At 40.1% G+C, this 22,657-nt stretch overlaps 1 protein-coding gene across 1 annotated transcript in view; it reads left to right on the forward strand.

Annotated features, from left to right (window-relative positions):
- Positions 1-12,264, forward strand: part of LOC135889226 (NF-kappa-B inhibitor zeta-like) — a 74,352-nt gene extending 62,088 nt beyond the window's left edge. Inside the window, exons 12-17 of the mRNA XM_065417055.1 lie at positions 3,528-3,649; positions 8,487-8,654; positions 9,592-9,735; positions 10,783-10,959; positions 11,453-11,663; positions 12,218-12,264. Of these exons, the coding sequence (XP_065273127.1) occupies positions 3,528-3,649; positions 8,487-8,654; positions 9,592-9,735; positions 10,783-10,959; positions 11,453-11,663; positions 12,218-12,264 (869 nt within the window). The remainder of the gene's footprint in view (positions 1-3,527; positions 3,650-8,486; positions 8,655-9,591; positions 9,736-10,782; positions 10,960-11,452; positions 11,664-12,217) is intronic.
- The last annotated feature ends 10,393 nt before the right edge of the window (positions 12,265-22,657 follow it).

A 22,657-nucleotide genomic window follows, 5' to 3' on the forward strand; every position in this document is an offset into this window, starting at 1 on the left:
AGGAGCACATGCAGTGACAGTGGTGGGGGTGAGTGTGCTGCTGGGGGGGCAGGAACGGGGGGCTTGTCCCCCAGAGCTTGCTGCTGCCGGCAGGGAAAGGGCTGGGGGGAGTCCCGGAGCAGCCTGCCTGCACCCCAAACTCATCCCCAACTCTGCCCCACCCCAGAGCCCACACCCCCAGTCAGAGCTTTCACCCCCAGCGCACCCTCAACTCTCTGCCCGAGCCCCTCCAGCACCCCAAACACCTTATCCCCAGTCCCAGCCAGAGCCCTCATCCCCCTACACCCCAGCCCTCTGCCCCAGCCCTGAGCCCCCTCCAACACCACAAACCCCTCATCTCCAGCCCCAGACAGAGCCCCCACACCTAACCCTCTGCCCCAGCCCTGAGCCTCTCCAACACCCCAAACCCCTCATCCCCATCCCCAGCCAGAGCCCTCACCCCCACACTCCTACTCTCGCCCTGAGCCCCTCCCACACCTCAAACCCCTCATTCCCAGCCCCAGCCAGAGCCCTCATCCCCCCGCACCCTAACAGTCTGCCCCAACCCTGAGCCCCCTCCTGCATCATGAACCCCTCATCCCCAGCCCCACCCCACAGCCCTCACCCTACCCCTCTGCCATAGCCCTGAGCCCCCTCCCACACCCCAAACCTCTCATCCCCAGCCCCACCCCAAATCCAGCCACACCCCTGCACCCCCTCCCTCCCCCAAACTCCCCTCCCCCAAACTCCCTCCTAGAACCTGCACCCCTCCATCCACACCCCTTCCCATCCCCAAACTCCCTCCCAGAGCCTGCACCCTGCACCCCAGACCTCCTCCCCCACCCAAACTCCCTCCCAGAGCCTTGGGCAGGTGGGGGCGGAGTTTTGGGAGGGCGGAGTTTGGGCGGGGGCGGGTTCTGGGCACCACCAAAATTTCTACAAACCTGCCACCCATGCTTGCATCTTTACTCAGGCCTGAGGATGGATTTGGTTACTTGGACTATACAAGATCTTTGGAATCAATGGGTGTTAGATGCTTAAATACCTTTGAGGATCTGGTCTTTTTTCCCTAACTAGAAGGTTTCAATCCTGGGAAATCTTGAAATATGTAATCTTTGTGCATCTGTCTCCATTCCATTCCATTCTGCTGCAGAATGGAGTCCCTACCTTCAGCTTGGCAGTAAGAAGCCTTGTGCAAACACAGAAATCAATGGCAAAGCTTTTACTTTCCCTCATGTGAGCATTCAAACTGTAAATTGTGATGTAACCAGACTTGTAGTTACATAAAAGTTCTAACTGCTGTTTATTGACAAACAGAGCTGAAATATACAAGCTATCAAAATGTTGGATACATTTCAGGATGCAAACATTTAGTCAATATGGAATATGTCTGTCTGCAAACCTAGAGAGAAAAACATAGTGGAATTTCCAAAGCAATTTAATAACTCTTTCTTTCCTCTATTTTATTATTCCCCTTTCTCATAATCCAACTTCCTTTCCAGTCTCCCAATATGAATGATCAAATTAAAATGTAAAGATTTTTTCCTCTTTTTTTAGATCTGTAACAAATATATTTTCTTCTTAATGTCTATCAGCCACAATCTCTGCTAAAATCATTAACTGTAAGGTTGGGATTTGAATGATTAGTTTTTCAAAGGTCTTCTCTTCCATGTAATATCTTCAATATAATCAAATCCAGTGCTGTGTCATTCATGTACTGGGAAGGTATAGCTGTTTTATGAATCCTGAAGTAACTAGTAATGAATCACTGATCAAGGACCTGATATATGCTTAAGTCCTGTTGAAGTCAATAGGAGAGAAGTATGTGCATAGGAATGCGGTTGTTCACAGGCTTAAATTTAAGCATGTACTTAAGTAATTTGGTGAATCAGGGCCTACATGATGGCAGCTACAGCATCTAGTTCATTTCACTCTCTATCATTCATCAGTCTCTTTGGAACACACGGAAGATTTCAGTTAAAATGTGGAAGCAGCCCAAAAAGCCTTAAGATTTGTCAGCACTTTAGAAAGAATTGGTGATTATAAAAATACCAAGACTGCATTAAAATAATTAATACAAGAAGAATCAAATGGCCATTCCTCTTCTTTCTTGAACCAGCATTGATTCCCATTTCTGTAGCGATATTTCAGCTAACATTGCTTGACTATTTCCAGTATGGATGAGAAAGCTGTCACATAATGTTTGCAAGGTAAGAAGAGGAGGGATCAGCTTGCATAGAGTGCTAAGAATTGCCAAGAAAGAGTCAGAATAGATAAGTATGAGCTCACAAATTCCATTCCCTTATAATAATCTAATGTGTTATCTTGCAACATCTATCTCACAATTGTCATCATCATTAAGGCAAATTCCAAAGAGATGTAGCATCTTTGCAGATCAAGCACGATGGACATATAGTGAACAGCCAGCCAGACCATCCTAAAGGACCTAGCTAGAGATCGATCCAGATGGTACTCGATCTGCATCTATCACATCAGCTACCTCTTTATTTATCTGTCTGCAGCTCAACATCAGTTGACTGGTGCCCTTCCAGTTCTTCTTCATATGCAATTAATCATTCATGGTTGTATCACCTTCACTACAATGGAAATTAGATTGAATGAGCCTTGTATCAAATGTTGGGACTAGTGCTCGCTAGTGCATGCTGTTGAAGCTTATTTATATGCAGTTAGATCAAGGCAAGTGTTCCAAACAAGATTTGCTTTCCTGATCGACAAAGCAATAAAGACTTCAGGAACTTTTACATCCAGGTTTGTGATCCTTGCAGGATTTAGTGACAGGTATATAGTACATTTCATCTTGCTACAAAGTAACATGTATTCTGTATAATGACTTGTTTACAAATGTTTCTTCTGAGTGGTAAAACTAGAATGAGCAGATAACCTATCTAGATTTGTTCGCATATCTGGTTATCTTCTGTCCCAGACTGTTACTAGATATACTAGAGAGTACTGCAGAGTGACAGATATTAATATATTCAAAATATTTCATTGAAAGAATTGTGAAAGGGAGCTTGAATGCGCTGAAAAAAGCCAGGAATTCAGAAATAAATTTAAAGGTCCTTTACTTCTTTTTGGTTTCTCCTGAAGGATACTCCTCAAGAAGCACCTTAAAGGCATCTACAGCTCAGTCTGAGGCATTCAGGACTGCAGCAATCCAGGAAATTGCTCCAGCTGCCACTCTATCACCTGTGCTGCCCTCTTTTTTCTTACCAGGGGGATCCCATATACAGCAAGAAATCCTGACAAGGTGGGAAATACTAATTCTTCTTTTTTAAATCCTCCTTGCGGTTTTAATTGGGAAAAGGTATTCTTTGCGTTTTGTCCTGAAGTATTATGTAGTGATGCTGTTTGAGCTTGAACAGTCGCTGCAATCCATCCTATTGGTAGATGACACTTGTCCCCCATATAGAATGTGTATCAGCTTCCAAAGTGCTTTAGGATTCTTCATGATAAAGGCTGCATATAAATGTAAGATCATTTCTTGTCATGCTTAATTTATTTCTGATGTTTTGGCAGGTTTTTTTTAGAAAAGCACGCCAGTGAAGTGGTGCATTTAGAACTGTCCTTAATGACGGAAGAAATAAACATGATCTGCTACTTTTATGAATCAGCCAAAGATAAGGAAAAGGAAGAATGTAAAGAAAATTGGGTGAGACTGGTGCTGAGTAAGCCTGAAGTTTTCATTCAGAGTATGGGAAATGAGAGTTTTCTTATTTCCTTTCTGAGTGGCTTTCATTTTTTTCACATCACATGACAGAGATAGAATATCTCCCAAAGCACATAGGAAGCTGAAGCACTGACCATTTCAATGCAAAACATAGAGGCCAATGTTTTTTAAAATGGGGATCTAAAATTAGGCTTCTATATCTATAGATAGATATCTACTTAAGTGACCTGATTTTCAATATGAGCCCCTGCGTGCTGAACTTCAGGCCACTTTTTTATATGAGTTAATTTTTGGCTCATATGTTTAAAAATCTGGGCCACAGTTTAATTGATTATTTTCATTTATGTGGTCTTAAACATTAAACAGCTGAAGCAGAAATGTCTCTGTAGTTTCAGGGGATGAAATGCCGTAAAGAAATGGATGTAGCCAGCGACTGGGACACATTTCTGAAGGAGTTAGCTGAATGCCACCAGCGTGCTGAACAAGCTCTCTATCAGAAGCATTGGGAAGAAATCAAGCAGTCAGGGCTCAGCCGGGATCTAGTAACACCCAAAGACCACTTACGTTCTCTAGATGAAATTCTACATCATTTATCACTGCTTGGTGCTGATTTGCAAATCACAGATTCCGACATCAGATATGATGTCACTAAAAAACAAGATGTGAGTTCAAGGTCTTATTTATATAACTGTAAGTAAGCTGTCACTTTACTAGTTTGTTCTTTTCTCTGTAACAAAAACCGGTTCTGGTCTTGACTGCATGTGTCAGAAAAACATGATTTGAATTTTCAGCCTTTAGTTTTGCCAAACAGGAATTTTATTTCTGATCCAAAAATTAACCCTGTCACAGACAACAATTTGTGGAAAATATTTTATGTATTGGTGGTACAGTGAGGTAAATCCATCCACAAGATAAGCTGGTTGTAGAATGAACTTCTATGTTTTTTACATTGAAAACTTTCAGCATCTTAGTCTCTTTTACTCAACAGGAAACACAGTCTTTGGAAGCAGAACTAGCTCCAGACTCAGCAACTCAAATATTACAAGCTTCAGCAGTCAAAATAGTAAAGTTAGAAGTTATGAAACAAGTGTGTCTCTATAGAATATTGGATCTCTATAATGAACTCCAGGTATATCCCGTTCATTATTCCTCCATTTCACTACCCTCACATGAGAAGTTAATGCCAGTTTGCTAAGGTCTGCATGATACCTTGAGAATATAAAGTACTACATGAACATGCTAAGGATCATTCAAATTCAGACCTTTTCCAGTCAGAGTTCGAAAATATAAAGGAGACTTGAATCGGCTAGAATTCAGCTACAACAGGATAAAGCTCACTGCATCTCACAGCCGCATCAGTGGCACAAGCTAAGCACAACCGGTGGCATTTTCAAAGTATAGGACTTAAGCACCCAGCTCTCTGACGTTCACTAGGAGCTTAGTGCCTAATTGCCATTTGTGCCTTTAAAAGCTTCCCCCAACTTCCCAGATCTGTCAACACAGATATTCCTCAGGATGCTTCCTGTCTCTGGTTCATATCTCCATCCGAGACAATCACGTCTTGTTGCCAGTTAGACTTGATGAGGCAGCAGGAGTTTCTTGGTAGAATTCTGAGACTGCTACTTGCTGACAAAAGTGATAGTATTTTTATTCATTATAATGTAATTGTATTACAGTAGTACCTTGTGTCCCCCATAGTGCTACCCACCATGTATACACAAAGTAAAAAATAGTCCTTGTCTTGGAGAGTTTATCTTAAATAAACAAGACAGAAAAGAGTGAGAGACAGGAAGTATTATCTATCCCCATTTTACAGATGGAAAACGGTGGCTCTGAGAAATTAAGTGACCCACACACAGTCTTTAGCAGAACTCAGATCTAACCCAGATAATCCTGATTCCCATGCCTTAACCACAAAACCATCTTTCCTCCTTCTAAAGCCATGCATGTTTGGGGCGTGGTTTGCCAGGCGTGTGCAAAGTTGGAGCTACTTCCCGCCTCCTTTTGTAGTGCCATTTACATCTATGCTTATTCTATATTTAGGAGTCCATCTATCAACTGTGCATGCTTACTGTGCACACACAAACTCACAAAACATATTCTGCACCCTGATCCTCTTCAGTCAGAAAGCATGGGATAGAACGTGCATGTCAATAGAGTGGGGTTACAGTATAATGTACTCTGCCTCATGAGTTACACAAGAGCTAGCTATAGACTCAGCAACTCAAATACTCAATGCTAGAAACAAAATCTCGAATGTAGCAGCCAAGGAACATTTATTTTTCCATATCACTATGTTTTCTCTCTTAAGAGACAGACCTGTCCAGAACGTGTGTTAAGGATTCTGAACACTTTACACTACAGAGCTACAGGAGAAACTGTGGCCCAAGAGGTGGCCCAGATTACTGAGAAGCAGCAAGTGGAGAGAGCTGTGGCTTTTCTCCAGAAACACCACAAAGAAGGAGACTTACTTATTGGTTTAAAGGAAGAGTCAGAGACTGAACTGAGGAATATGCAGACACAGTTCAGACTGGAGCTTCAAACCCAAACAGAAGAAAAGGTACAATTGCTATTGTGTTAATCTCTCTCTGTTTATGCTGCTTTAAAGTAATGGGCAAGCACATGTATCTGACCATTGTATCAAATGTAACATTGTTGTCTGTGGTTTGCAAACATTTGATTCATGTATTATCCACACAAAAAATGGTAACACGGATTATCCAGCTTCATCAGGTTTCTGTATTAATAAGTGTGAATTCTGTGGGGCTTTTAATTGTATAGATTCCCTTGTCCTTCAGTACAGTTAATTTATTTTTTTCTGTGACTGCTATGGTCAAACTTTTGCAGGCAGAATTTGAATACTTCAGAGCACTTAGTAATCTACAGGGAACCTAGTCTTAAAGAGTTTGCAATGTTTTCTTCCTAGGTGCAAGCCAAGGAAATGCAAGTGATTCAGGAGGCTGAAAGACAGGAGTTACCAAATCATATTGAGCATGTGGCATATTTTATCCTATCTCAGAGACACTTGCGGCAAACAGTAATAGTGCTACAAGACAGCTGCAGATTCCAAAAGGCAGACTTGTGGACACAGACTGAAGAAAGAAACCTGTGCGAACTTGTCATAGATGTAAAGCCCTTTTTTGTTGTTATATTGCATGTGTTTATGTTTTAGGATTTTTCAAGGATTGTTTCCTTTCATAGAAATGGGCAGCTCCAGATTACAGTATATCATATAGTCATTTCTGTAACAATTTACACATGCCAAACTGTACCTGAAATCTTCTGAAAAGTAGTATGGTTTACTATATATGGTGTTGATTTGGGACTCAAGATATCTCCGGTCTGTTCTCAACTCTACCATGCTTTGTGCCCATGAGCAAGTCACTTTGGGCGAGAGTTTCAAGTGTGGCTTCTAATTCTGGGTGCCCAATCTGAGATGCCTAAGAGGTAACATTTTCAAAAGTGATTTGAGAGCCTAAATCCCATAGAAATGAAATGTGATGTAGGCTCCAAAGTGCCTACATCACTTTTGAAAGTGGGACTTAGGCTCCTAAATCATGTAGGCACCTTTGAAAATTTTACCCCTAGTTGTTGTTATTTATATCTGGAAACCCCAACAAAATGTGCAAGTGTTTCCAAACATAAAGGAATACATAATCCCTATCCCACTGAGCTCACAGCCTAAACAAACAAACAGAGGATGAGGGAAGGGGCACAACATATATACGGTTATGTTAACAAATATATATATGATGTGTAAACTAGTCTCAGATTACTCATTAAACTCGTCATTGGTATCAACAAACTTCCCAAGGTGTATTGGAAACTGTGTGAAAAATAACAAGCTATCACTTTAAGAGTGAGGGATTTTTTTATCCTAACTGCAGGATAGGGAGTTCTGAGGGAAGCTATGTGATCTGGATTGTCTGAATCAGCTTGTAGACAAACAGCCTAGAATAAGATGGGGTGAGCTGTGCCTCTCTGTTTTAGGGAGTAGCCTGTTTTGTCTCTCTCTCTGGTTTTGGGTCTTGTATGTTATCGTTCTGAATTTTAAGTAATAAAGTAGAGTTACGTTGCAACCTTCCAGCATGAGGGTTTGTTCGTATCTAATTTTTCTGTGTGTAAGCTATGAACATCACACTTCTCATAGGCATTTTGGCAGCAGAGGGGTCATCAGGAGAGACCGGAATGTGGAGAAGGGAGTGGCCTTTCAGATAAACTTAGGAAAGTTCCAATTTTGAGAAGTGCTGAGCGCTCACAGCTGTTGACTTTATCTGGAGTTGTGCATGCTAAGCACTTCTGAAAACTAGCCCCTAAGGCTGGGACTGTCAAATGAGCCTCAATGGAAGTTAAGCACCTACCTCCTTTATTTTTATTTAATAATTTATTTATGTGTAGATTTATGTTGGGCTCCTTTGAAAATCCCAGCCTGGGTTTCTAAGGTTGATACCCAAAAATGGAGGTATCCACAATTAGAAACCACTTATGCAAATGCAGGCCTCCGCCTCAGTTTGCCTATCTATAAAATGGAGACAATAATGCTTTCTCACCTTTGTTAAACATTTAGAGATCTATGGATAGAAGGTGCCATATAAGTGGTAAGTATTATTATTCCTATTGTGCTTGATAGAATTTTGGAAGATCCTGTAGTTCCTATACCTTTCTTTAAGTTCTCAGTGAGCTGGCTTCTAGAAAGTAAAATGACCTTCTAGAAAAATAAAAGGAGCAGTGTTTTATACTTACGTTCCATGTTATAGGTGTTTTGGAATATTTCAGGTAATGCTAGATGGCTGTAACACATGGGCTTTTTGTGTTTCAGGGGTCATTGGTTGATGATGGTATGAAGGGCGTCTTACATCTATTGAAAGATAACATGGAGTACAAGTTTTCAGGGCTGGAGCTGAAACAAGCTGCCAGATTATTACAACTGAGAGAGAAGCAGATTTTGGAAATAACCAAATGCCTGAAAAACCACTCTTTGGACACGGTAAAATTGAAAAGAAATTATCTAATGATAATGACCAAAATATCCACTCTCAAGCTCTGTAGATAGCCTGTTTGCTTCCAACGTTTTTCTTAACAGCCCATGCAAAATTCTTAGTAACATCTTGGCACTTAACTATAGAGTGCATGCGATAATTTGAAATGAGCACAATTGTTTGTGCAGATCTGTTTTTGTACAGCTTTATATTGAGCCATGGCTTTGTTTAAAACTTTCAACTTGTGAGAACAACAATTTAAATGGATCAGTATCAGTTTTGTTGCACTGGGCTTCAAATAACCAAAACTGATGAGAGGCTCATGTTCAGTTTTAGAGTTAGGGACGGGTGGTCAGAGCTCCTAGGTTCTAGATCCAGTGTTGCCACTGAGTTCCTGCGTGGCCTCTTGCAAGTCACTTAATCTCTCTGTGCCTCTTAGTGCATGCGCGACATGCCTCCAGTGGCACGTGACCAGGATTCATCACCGAATTTGGTCCGGTGGTTGATCATTAGCTTCCCCAGCCTGGGCCACGTACTAACAGGGAGCACAACATGAACACTGATCCATATCCCCCCCTCTCTGTGCCTCCTTTAATGTATCTGTAGAATGGCATTATAATACTTACCTGTCTTGCAGAAGTATTATAGAGACAAGGTGGATGAGGTGAATCTTTCATTGGACCAACTTATATAAAATATTACCTCAGCCATCTTGTCTCTCTAATATCCTGGGACCAACAAGGCTACAACAGCACTGCAGACAACTTACAGGGATATTGTGAGTCTGCATTAATTTATTTTAACAGAGCACATTGAGATCCTTAGATAAAAGAAGCTAAGCAATTATCTTTGTTACTATTATATAATAACGACATTCTCTCTGTGAATAAAATTCCTGTTTTTCTCTTCTTTTTTTTTTTGCCTTTCTGTGTGTATACTCTGCAGTCTGTGGATGAAGCTGGCTTCACAGCCAATGATCTACAGGAATTCAGAAAGCAGAAAATAAGGGGACTGAAAGAACAGCTCAAAATCTTCATGGGCGATAAAAGAACTAAGGAGAATACTTCAAGCAATCCTGATCCACTACAGGTAGAAAAACAGCAAATTCTGTATCTTTTCAAACTGAATTGATTGCACCACATGCATGTCCAAGAGTGTAACGATACCTAAGCAACAACTGCAGCCTATATAATATAGATTATACTGTATACTATGTTGTTGTTTTTATATGTCCCCTTTGGGCTTAATTCAGTCTGATCATTTGGTAACAGAGACTTCAAGGTTGTGATGCTGGAGTTCAGATACTTGTGGCAAGCCCTTAACTGCTCAGGCTACAGTGGGTCATGATGATGCTTACTGCCTCCTTTCTTCCATGTCCCCACTCACAGCTCTGGGAAGTGAGCCATGCTTATATAATAACTAGCTGCACATCTACCCTCAAAATAGGACTTCAGTGGTGCATGTGCCTTGTCCTGGCCATATACACAGTGCTGACTTCTACCACTAGAGAACAAAGACATTGCCATGTGGGAAGAAAAGTTCGGGCCTTTCTACTCCATGGCATCCCATTCTCCCTTAAAGGGAAACACACAGGTTTTCTGTCATTGGGTTGTCCCATCTCTAGTGACAACCATTCTCACTCTAGCTAGTGCTGCTTCACACTTGCTCACTCCTTGCCTTTTATTGGCCCTGATTGTATGCAGTGCTTCTAAGTTCTGCCCCATAGCCTAAAATATTAGGGAAAGTGAGGGCCTCCTACACAATCAACATGTGTAGAGGCCACATTTTTTTGAAACTGGCTCAGAAATAAAGGGCCAAGCCAGATGTGTTTGAATAGAGCTGTATCAACCATTCTTATGACATAATGGTAATGAATTAGCTCAGAATCCACAGTATCTGTCCCAGACAACATGATACAGATTTGGATGTCACAGTGGCTCCATTACATCATCATACAGTCAGTTAATGTTTGCATTATAAACTCCAGTTTAAGAGTGGGAGCAGGTATTTCATAGTTTAAGAAATCTAGAGGAAAACTATCTTAACTGCCAATAATCAGAAGTATTGTGGACATCAGTGGTAAATTTTTTACAGGAAGAAATGTAGGTGTTTGACAAAAAACATTCTGCCCTGCAGATCAAAAAATCTACATTGGAAAGAGAAGATAAAATAAGTAAAGGGAATGATATCTGGGAGATTTTCCAAGCAAAGCAGCTGCAGCTGGAAGAATCTCACCAATGCCAAATATCAGATGAAAGAGTGAATCTGCAGTATCAGCTGGATCATGGAGAGCTGAGGAGCTGGTTGAAGAATGTACGCTGTAGTCCCAAAATTTGCATTTTGCAGCATGACGACATATGCAGTGTGGAATTCCCTCATAGGGAGTTTTTAGATACTTATATTTTTTTTAAGTTCTATATCCCTTAGAAATGATTATGCATACTCCAGAAATGCCATAGATAGATAGTTTTATGATTACCATGTTGCATGGATGAATGAAATTTGTAGAAAATAAGTGGGTTACAGTAGTTGGTAATTGTCCATAAGTAAATATGCACTGGTTGTGAAATTCATTCATATGCAGAGTGATAGTATGATGGTTTTGAGGCGCAGATATAATATGTCTTATAGCAACTGATGCATGCTATTCAGAGGAAGTTTCTAAAATACTTTGAGATATCCTGAAGCCTTATACCAGGGTAGTGTCCTATGGGAGAGTCTTACGGAGTGTGAGATTGTATTTCTCAGAGATCTCACCCATTATGTGTTTTACAAACATTTACATTTTTCTCACAATTCTTGTTAGAAAATGATGAAAGAACACAATGAAACTGTGGCCTTCCTGCAAAAGGCTTTTCACCAAGACCTGGAGAAACTGAGAAGGAGGCTAGAGCCGGCAGAGAAGAAAAAAGAGAAACAGCAAGAAAACAGCCCTGCGTCATCTGCAGCTGCATCCTCATCAGCCAAAGAGAAACCCAGCCAGGCAGAAGACCAGGTTCTATCTCTCTTGGCAGAGAGTAGGTCTGATTTTTCAATAGGAAATGTAGCTGATCCATAACTCCTTGTTGCAAGTAATATGCATTATGGGTGTTATTGATGTTTTAGTAATGAAATAAACATTCAGATCACAAGTACAGTACAGGATGAATGAGATGTTATGTGATCATCTGAAGAGATGCCAGTCTCTCAGCTAGGCAGTAACTGGAAAACACATGCAGAAAGTAAGGGCAGAAAATTGATCACCCCCTGCATTACTAAGATTTAGGTGTGAGAATAGACCGTTGCTTGGATGCCAGCAGTATCTAGGATACAAATAAATTAAATATTTAACCAGGATGAGTTTCATTCACCTCCAAAGAGTTGAACTGAATCACCAAATTTTAGAAAAGTTGCCTTTGCACCTGCCATAGGAGAAGTTAACAGGGACTTGAGGGGTACCGGGTTTCACCTTCCTTGGAGCAATGAGCAGAGTTCATTCATTAGGATCGGGGGAATGAATCATTCAAGACCAACTACCTGTGGTTCCAGGGACCACTAGGTCTTTCCTGTCTTCTCTTTGTTCCCTCTTTAGGGAAGATCCAGTCATTTGTTTATTCATTCGTCAATTGCAGGCAATAGGCGTTAGCATAATCTCATAAATACAAATAAATGGTCCAGATGATATAAAATCCTTTTCTCTGTGTCACCTACAGTCTGGAATATAAGTAAATCGGGTAAGAGATTGGAAACAATTGCAGGGCACAAAGGCCCCTGAGTGCAGCAGCATATGCAGATTCAGCTAACAAATAAGAATTTGGAGTGTACCATTCACCCAAACTGGCCCCAGTGCACTTGTGTCAGTCCAGTCAGGAACCTTTATGCACTTTCCAGGAGTGGATCAAGATCCATCAATCATCAGAGCTCCACACAAGGATATCCCACCCCATCCTCTTGATAGACTCTAACCCATTCCTGTTTCTTTAATCTTCCCAAGTGAGAGAACCCAGCCAACAAATCAAACTTTGGTCATCTTAAAACTAGTTACTAATAAAATAACCCTAGATTATAAATAGAAAAATCATAGCTAGATTATGGAATAAGAGAAAAAAGAATTATGTAAAGCAAGTATGAGCATCTCTACAATTCTTTGTTGAGAATTTCACTAACACATCATGTATGTTGGCCTCATAGATGTCAAGATACTGAAGCAAACTGAACAGTTGTTGGCATCAAGGATTATTCTCCTGAATCCCCAGTTCAGGTCACCTCTTCTGTGTGGTAAGCCCTTTACACAGTTAAGTCAGTACATTTGAATAATATAGCCCCCTGAGAGTCACTTCCTTCGGTATGATTCCATCCATGCTACATCATTTTGTATCAAACTAGTATCCTGTGACCTTTGTATGATGCTTCCCTATCTCCATACAGTAGCCGCGGTGTAGACAACGGTTACATAAATACATGAAGCTAAATTTTGCATTCCTTAATTAATCAAAACTCCCATTAATATGATAGGAAACAGAATTTGGTCCTCTTTTAGAAAATCATTTTTAATATATTTAAGATGTTTTAAATCAAATTTCTTTTCTCTTTTCATCAATCAAAATGTATCATTGACAAACAGAATGCCTTTAATAAAAAGCTTCATAAAATTACCAGGAGTATTTTCTATGCACTCCAAGCAGGAGTTGTGGAAAATAAGAGATATTTATTTTACCCATTTTATTCATAACAAACACTGCGGAGAAGAGAACTCTCTTTTCAAGTTATTTTAAAATCTCTTTAGTAACCAGCACTTAGATTTGGGCAAACAATTAAACGGGTTGCTCAAAATATTACCTTCATTGCACCAGTAAATTGTTTTATTCCAGGATATGAGATTCTTATTTGCCTCATGCACACACTGTAAGAGACAGTTATTTTTCACAGTTATATTTTTATATTTATTTGTGTAGATGATGATAAAGCCAAATATATGAAATCTTCTCCACTTCTCACTCTTCTGAAAGATGTGAATGACCAGCTCCAAGCTCATGCGATGGCAGTTGGGCTTCTGGAAAGCCATCTGCAGGAAAAAGGTAAATTTCCTTCCCTTCTGTTTTTAATGTACATTTTTAGCACAATTCAGTATAACATTGGGAGATCTCTTTCTGTGTAAGCTTAGAGTTGCCTACTACTCATATGTATTGGGATTAACTCATCTCCAGCAGGGTAGATGTCCTAATGTCATTTATGTTTATTCTGTGATGGAAGTATGGACTAATGGTAAATATAGGGGGATCTGAGAGTTTGGGGTCAATTCCTGCCTTCGCCAATGATTTACTCTGTGACCTTAGGCAAGTCATTTAACCTTTCTGTGCCTTGGTTGTATAACAACACTTACCAGTTTTACTGGATGTGATGAAATTTGGTTAGTTGTAAAGCTTTTTGCACTTTGAGATCCTTGGATGGAAGGCATGATACATCAGAGTCGCTTTATTTCCTATTAAACAGTGATGCTATAAACATTAGGAGAAGTATAGTAGATTATTCACTGACCAATTGTGTGCTTAACAAACCTTGGGCTTTAGTCTAATACAGGGGTAAGTCTGGTCATGTTTTAACTAAATCTGAGGGCATTGCTGCAGATCTAGCCACCTTCTCTTTGTGACACAGGTTTCATGCATAAAGTGCTCTTATTATATACCTTTTAACAATGACTCTCATGCTTTCAAGTAAACAACTTGCTTCATTTCTCTCTAACAGGAACAGAAAGATTCCACTGACTAGGGTTAAACAATCACAATGTGTAATGCAGAGTCTGAGTGTGCAAATATAACAGCCTCAGAATTAAATAAAATGACAGTAATAAATAGATAATAGACAATTGGGTATTCTGTTCTATATAAGTTCTTACACCATGCTCAACACCATAGCATCTGAGTGCCTTCCAGTAATGCATTGAAGGATGTGACTAATATCTGTCACATACTGTTTTCTTTCATCCTCTCACCAGGAGAGAAGAGTATGCAGTGGAATTGTCTTGTTTGGTAGGGTGTTTTGTTGTTGTCTTTGTCATTTCTATTACTAAATGTTGTATAAATAGTCCAGAAAATGGGTTGTGTGTCATTTAAAAGTGTTTGCAATGAAATCAGTCTTTCCCAGAAAGCTCCACCTGCGCATTCTTCTTGTCCCTTAATATTTCATGATAAAAGAAAATGTACATTGGTGCTAAATTCAAACGTAAAATGAAAATAAGTGAGTCTGTTGAAATGCTGTTGTTCTCTGCAGACACAGGAAGTTCTTTTCATGATATATTGGATGCGCTGATGACTCATAAAGGTGAACTAATACCAGTTCATCCCCCAACACTTTCTGCAAGAGAGTTTGTAATATACCAATATGGCATCTTCATTCTCCAGTTTCTCAGGCCTCATATCAATGTAAGTTTAACATACTACAAGAAAATATTTCCATTCTCAGAAGGAAGCATGCATTTGTAGAAAAGCACCAATAAAACCCAGCAACATGCTGCAGGAAACCCATCCATTGTAGGTGAAGGATGGATAGAGAATGCTCCGTGAGAGATTCAAAGGAGTCAAAGCCATGTTTCAGCTACAGTAACTTGGAAGAATGGTCATATGGCTACAGTACTGGGCTGGGTCTCAGGGGATTGCGTTCAATTCCTGGCTGTGCCACAGACTCTTTGTGGGACCTTGGTCAAATCACTTGATCTCTTTGTGCTTCAGTTCCACTATAAAATGGGCATAATACTTCCTTTGTCTATTTGGCTTTTAAAATTTGATACAGGGAATCTCCTAGGCCTGCTCTACACCTAAAACTTAGGTTGACTTAGCTCAGGGCTGTGAAAAATTTCATTGTGCAGCATAGTTAGATCAGCCCTACTGTAGATGCAGCTACAACAGCTTAAGGGGGTGGATTTACTACAGTGATGGAAAAAACCCTTCCATCACTGTACTAAGCATCTACATGACAGCACAACAGTAGTGTAGCTGCAGCTGTGATGCTGTAGTATTTGTAGTGTAGACATACCTTTATATCTGTGCTTGTACAGCACTAGCACAGTGGGGCCCTGATCTTGGTTAAGGCTTCTAAAAGCTACTGTAATACAATAAATAAATAATAATGGAGCACTAACCACCAGAGCCGCTAAGCTCGAGTACACTTTGATTTATTTAATTAGAAAATTGGCAAGATGAACTCCAGTGATATGCTGGGGACATTTTAAACACTCTCCATTTTCATGCAATATTTGTTGGCTCTGCTTCTATTGAAAATCAAAGCTGACATTTAAATTAATTTATATCCCACTAATCCATCTGACTTTGAAGATATGAAGTACATACAAATTTTTACAGAAACAATTATTTTTCCCTTTAGGCTCCAGAAATTAACCTGTGTGTTGCCTCCAGCATACCTCTCAGTAACACCACAGGCAATGCCTTCCAAAACTCTTTCTTTTATCAGGTATGTCAGCTTAGATCCTTGTCAGCATCCTCAATATTGTCAGATATATTAAATTTTTGGATTAAGGAGTGAAATGCAAATACGCTTCCTATTTATCAAGTCATGGCACATTTGATTCCTTCTAGGAAAAGATTGCTTAACAAAGAAACAAAAAATGTCGCTGTGAAAGAACCACCTCTCATCTGCCAGTGATATGTCCCAGTTAGCTAATCGAGCTCTCTAAGATAGTGGTTATGGGGCTGTGTGCCATAGATGGGTCATACTCATAGCTTGAGAGGGCTGGTAAAATTACTATATATCTAGCGACAATCAGTTTCAGTTTTCGAAAAATCTTTTCAATCCAGATTCTGCCACCCTTACTCACACTGAGTAACACCTTACTCTGCAAATAGCCCTAATTGAACTCAGTGGAGTAAGAGTGCTATGAGTAAGGGGGGCAAAATCTGACCCGTAACTATTACTTATTTCTATAAGTATATTTCTATAAGGGATTCTGAGGGAAGAGGTAAGGTTTCGTATCATGGTAAAGTTGGGGAAGAGGAAATTCCCTAGAAGTCTTCACACCCACTAAAATAATCTAAAAGTGTGTTTTCTCATGAGAGAAAAATGTAAGGGTACACACCAGCCTGTCCTGAATAAAACCCTTAAATGGTTGCACTTTCTGCATATGTTTATCCCCAATGGACTCTAAATAGTCTGTCCAATGTCCATGAAAGTAGCAACCCAGCCACTGTAAACGTCACCTCACGTCTCTAATGCTGTCTTGTTGTCTCTGCTCTGGATATTATTTTTTCTTCTCAGATTTCAGAGAACAAATTATTCATTTTAAGAGAGTATCTGGGTTGTGTGGGCAGCTTCATTCTGCTGCTGGTGCACTGTCTGGCTCACATCACTGCTGCTGACCTCAGCCATGACTCCAGCCCCGCCTTTCAGAGACTGTTTTATCAGGTATAACGATACACTATATATCCAGTTACATTAAGGCACTAACTCTTTGCAAAGATTTACCTTATTAAAACCAGAGCTCTCTTTGGCACCTTATGGCATTGCTTGGAATAATAAGCAGTAAGGAGGGAGGTGGGATAAGATGCTTACCTGTTGACTGCAATGCAAACAAGTTTCCTGGAGCACATTAATGGCATGGTATCAATAACATATGATGATCATGCTGGAGACGCTGTCAACAGAATGCTGGAAAAGTATCCAAAGAACACGGCTTCAAACTACATGGCACCATATTGTAAAGCAACAGAAAGCTCCAAAGCAATGTATACTCATCCCTTCAGTACAAATGATACTGATTCAGAAATATCTGCAACATGCTTCTGTCACTGGGTGGTAGCGTTGGGGACAACTATATTTCTAGCAACCTACTGCCACCGCGGTGCATGGAAGTCTCAAGTGGTTGGGGAAATGTATTCAGAGTTCTGAGCTGGGATATCATTGCAAAATAAGACCTGCATATTGCCACTCCTGGCCCAGAAAATTTAGCCACTATCTAGATCTCTTTGTGTGGGATTCAGCTTGGGCCACTGGAGATTCATAGAATCCAAGGCCAAAAGAGTCCACTGTAATAATACAGGCCATAGTACTTCCCCAAAATAATTCTTGTTTGAGCTAGAACATATCTTTTTTTTAAATGATCCAATCTTGATTTAAAAATTGGCAGTGACGGAGAATCCATCACAATCCTTGGTAATAGTTCCAATGGTTAATTACTCTCACTGTTAAAAATTTAGCCTTATTTCCAGTCTGAATTTGTCTAGCTTTAATTTCCAGACATTGGATCTTGGAGATACCAGTTATCCACCAATATATCTCCTCGGGCACACAAACGGAGATGTGATTCCCCAAAGGATTGCCTGCAGAAGGCTATCCTTGGTGCTCACGCAAAGGTTGGACTAGCAGCATTGCCCAGATCCCAGCACCGTGCAAATACCTCACATGGAACTCTGCTGGTTCTGCTCATGCCTGACCTGATATTCTAATCATGAGTGTCTCCTGAAGAGAGACTGTTAAGAATGCCACATTAACCCACATTGTGTGGTGCATTTGTGATCTGCACATACATTCTCAAAGGACTAACTTAAAGCAAATAAACTAATTTCTTTTGTGATGTGAATCTAGGCTTCCAGAGCTGAAAAGTTATTGTTCTAACCCGTTGTCCATCTACTCTCCTTTTCCTCTCCCTTCTCCTTGTTAATTATTACTTTTATGAATGTTAGCTTTAAATATTTCTTGGACAAATACATTCAGGCTTTTAAAAATAATTTATCTCCATGTCTAGGCACTAAAGGCCTGTCTCAGTGAAATGTTCTCCCTTAGACTCCGGATGTCAGCAGTTCTCCAGGACAATAAATCCTCTGTGAAGATAAGTGAGATTCTGTTGAAGGGAGAACCATTTTCTGAGGAGAAACTAAATCTCATCTCTCAGCTTTTTGATGCAAAAGTAAAATCCGCCAGAGAGATGGAGGTGTCTGAGGAGGTAAGTAGAAAGGTTATGAACCCTGGTATGTTTCAGTGTCCCCAACCTTCTTACCGCTTCAGACTGGAATTCTAAATCAGATCTTAAACTCACATTTCCCACATCATTGCTCAGTAAAATCAGCCTTGTGCAGAGGGCCAGCACTAGCTCTAGGCACAATTTAAGCTCTCAGGTGGGACTTAAATGTAGGGTGACCAGATGTCCCGATTTTATAGGGACAGTCCCAATTTTTCGGTCTTTTTCTTATATAGGCTCCTATTACCCCCCCCGTCCCAATTTTTCATACTTGCTGTCTGGTCACCCTACTTAAATGGTGCACAATTCTGGCTCTGCACAGAGGTGAATTTCACCCTAACTGGTGTACATATTCAATATAGTTAGAAGCCTGCTCAGTGCTGGGCCTGCTAAGACATCCGTAGGGTTAGGGTTAACAGCAGTAGAACTAAACCAATTGTCCAATCTGCACGATGGGTTTATTTAAAGCTATTGCCACATACATTTCAGAACTAAAGCAAGCAACAGTGTCCCAAAGGCAGACAAATCCCTGCTGCATTCAGTGTTTAAAGAATAAACGTGACATCTTAGCATCCAGGTCATGCAGTTCAACATTAAACGCACTGTAAATCATATGAAGCTTCTAACCCCAACAGCTTCCTTTTGTTTTCCATATCAAATGACCTTTGCTGGCTGACTTTCATTAAAGATACTTGCTCAAAGAAAAGACAATATAAAGGTCTCTTTCTATCCAGTTTTCTACCAGACTAAATAAGGCCTGTCACAAAGTCTTTGTTGTAGGGTTTTTTTAAACAAGCAGTAGATGAAATCCTCAGCTGGTCAATTGCAGTCACTGGAGCTATGCTGACTTACACCAGCTAAGGATCTGGCCCAGTATTTTTTTAAAGGAATGGTAATTCTGTTCATCTGCTTGCTTAGCATCTTAACATCACATGTTACATTCTGAACGGACAAACGTACAGAGATTGACTAAAATGACTCATGTTTCATTAGACTTAGAGGTATAGCAGGGTTATGGAAGAGAGAATCATTGAATAAGACTTGCTACAGAAACAAACTGCCTCAAAAGCTGACATTTCATCTGAAACTGTTTTGGGTGAGGAGGAATTCAGAATATCCCAGGGCAGCGTAAAAAGCAACATCTTTAAAGATAAATTGCAGACAGAGAGTCCATAAAGGGCTTTTAAAACCAATACTGACGTGTCCTCCCTTTCTATCTCTATTGTCTGGTGCATGAAGAGGAACAGGAACCTCTTACTCCATACAAATCTTGAGGACCTGCTGAAGAATCAACTATCTATAAAGAAGAAAGAGTTTCTCACCCACACCTCAGCTGGCAGGAAAGAGAACAACTTTGGTCTGAGGACAAGGTGGGAATGATTTTTAGATGTTTTAATAAGTGGCATGCAAATAATTTCAGTGTTCTGGCACAAAGCAAGTGTATTCCATGACCCCTCATTTGGTCCTGACCTCACCATATGATACGGAGCTGATCTTCCTAGGCAGGGAGTCTCAGGCACAATGGGATGAATAAAGAACAGCAGGTCAAGTTCTCTGCTGGTGTAACTCCATTGACTTCACAGTTCAACAGCAGTTTTGGGCCCTGAATTTCAAGCCTGTGTCACAAACAATGACTTATCAAGCTTTTCCTTTGCTTCTCTCTATCCTACCACCACTATCTGTCTTATCTAGATTAAGCTTCTGCCAAATAGTCCTCATCCTAGTCCCACTCTCCGTGGCAGAAGCAGGGATATTGATTTAGCTGTGGCATTTCTACTGTCTGTCTTATTTTAAATCATAAGCGTTTGCTTCTATTTCTTCAGCTCAGAAGAGGAAAGCTGCTCTTACTTCAGCCTTTCAGAAGAGGAAGATCAGTTGGATACATTAACGGAGGAGCTGGTGAAAATCATGGAGGAAGAACATCATTTTTTAAAATATGCAGCCAATGAAGATTGGCTCTTGGATCATCTTAAGATAGTTGGTTTGAAGAAAGACTGTTTGGTAAAGCAAATAGAAATATTAGAAGGGAAAATAGCAAAAGGCAGAGAGATGTTTAAGTAATATTAATAACAGCAAAGAAAAAAAATTGGTGACTTGCTTCGAGCTTGGGTGTCTGCACTCACCTTCACACACACACAAAGTTTATTCCAAGACAGGTGTATTGTTTTTCATACTCACTCATTATTAAATCTGATTTAAAAGCATCTATGGTAGCTTAAAAACTGACAGGGCCTAAGGCTAGTCGACTCCCTGATTTCTTCTGAAATATCCCTTAGCAGTAATAAACAGTCAAGATATCTTGGTTATTGTCATTACACAAGCATGTGAAATCTCAGCTAACTGTCAACTTAGCAAAGGAATGCAGGTGGGGTTTTAGAACTGAACTCCCATCTGTTCTGGTTATGGTGCTTAATAAATGTGTTTTGATAACACTATATAGCACTAACCACTACAAACACTGGAGAGGACAGTCACACTTATCCCTAGCCTTTAAGTTTACAGGAAGACAGTTTCCTGTCCCATAGACATTCTAATTCTGAAAGGTGCTGAGTACCTCTCACTTAGATGGACTTCAGTGTGAGCTGAAGGCTAGATCCTCAAAAAGGTATCTAAGCTCTTAACTTCTGGGCTCAAGTGCCCTCAACTCCTTGCAGGATCAGGCCCTATTTTACACTGGTGTGATACAAACAAGAATCTGAAGGAAAAGGAGCAGATGGCCTCACACAGGAGATCAGCAACACAGAAAAGCATTTTGTATATGGATTTGAATGAGATTATTTATTTCTGTTGCAATGGTTGTGAATCATTGAATGTCTCTGCTCTAATACTGTCAAACATCTGACACAACTGTATCCAATTCCTTCTATATTCTTTATTGGGTGATTTGATTGTAGTGGCCTATTAAAATAGGTACCGGTTATACCTTTTTTAGAGTTCCTAGATCAAACTAAACTGTAATTTATAAAGTTGCATTCATTTGTGAAAATGCAAACAAAAGGTTTTGAAAACAAAAAACCTAAACACAGGTCAGAACTGAGGTGGCAGGTGTCCAGGCTCTGAGGTGTACTGCAAAAGTGATTGGGAAGCATTGCTCCTGCATTCCCAGCACTACTTTACGTAAGTCACCTACCAGACGGAGAATGTTAATTTATTGGATAGTTTCCTGAAGCACTCTGTTAAATTGCTATTAATATAGCAACACTGCAGGCTCTTTATGAAGCCTTCTAAATAGAAATACTGCCCACTTTACAACAAAAGATGGAGTCTTCCTACCTTTTGTGGAGGGATCACGTGGAGCCTATTAATCAACAGCAACTACATATATTCTTTGAAAGAATATCTATGCATAGATGAGAGTCAAGGCCCATGTCGATCCCTGCTGCACACACCGAATAAGAAACACATGTAATTAAGCAGGACTTGTTTTGGTTACATTAGAGCCCAAGAAGATCCACCCAGACATCTGGAACTGCAGGAGAATTCCAGGATCAAATACAGGATTTTTTTTGGCTGTAGCTGTGATGGAGAGAGGTAGGCTTCTGCATGCTCTCCCTTGGACCATGCCCAATCCCCACCACAACAAAGCATGTTTAGGTCACTTATGCTTGTCTAGTGGTCATTGAATCTCTAAACTACACATTTCTGTTGAATTCTATCCTAAGAAAATATCAGTTTAGGATGCTCTTATAAAGAGCTTTCAGTAGAGGAGGGAAGACTTTCTTTTGGCATTCACCCTTCACACACCTGGTTATAATATCACAAATGCAATATTTTTTAAAACCACAACTAAATTTATTAATCTCCATGTTTCCTTTTTAAGTTACAAATAGAATTACTAGTTTTCAGTATCTCTCAGAGCAATATAAAAATACATTAAAAGTTTAATAAAATCTTTACATTTCAGGTACATAAAATTAGGGAGAGAGAAATAAAACAGACAGGAGAAGGCAGAATTAAGTGCTTTTCTGTTTGGATAGGTTTTGTGGAAGCATCAAACTTCCTACCACGGAGTCCAGTATTTTAGTGACCCATAAGAGCCAGGGTTAGAGTGGTGCAGCCACTGCT

Source organism: Emys orbicularis, chromosome 15 (genome assembly GCF_028017835.1).
Source record: "Emys orbicularis isolate rEmyOrb1 chromosome 15, rEmyOrb1.hap1, whole genome shotgun sequence".
NCBI lineage: Eukaryota > Metazoa > Chordata > Testudines > Emydidae > Emys > Emys orbicularis.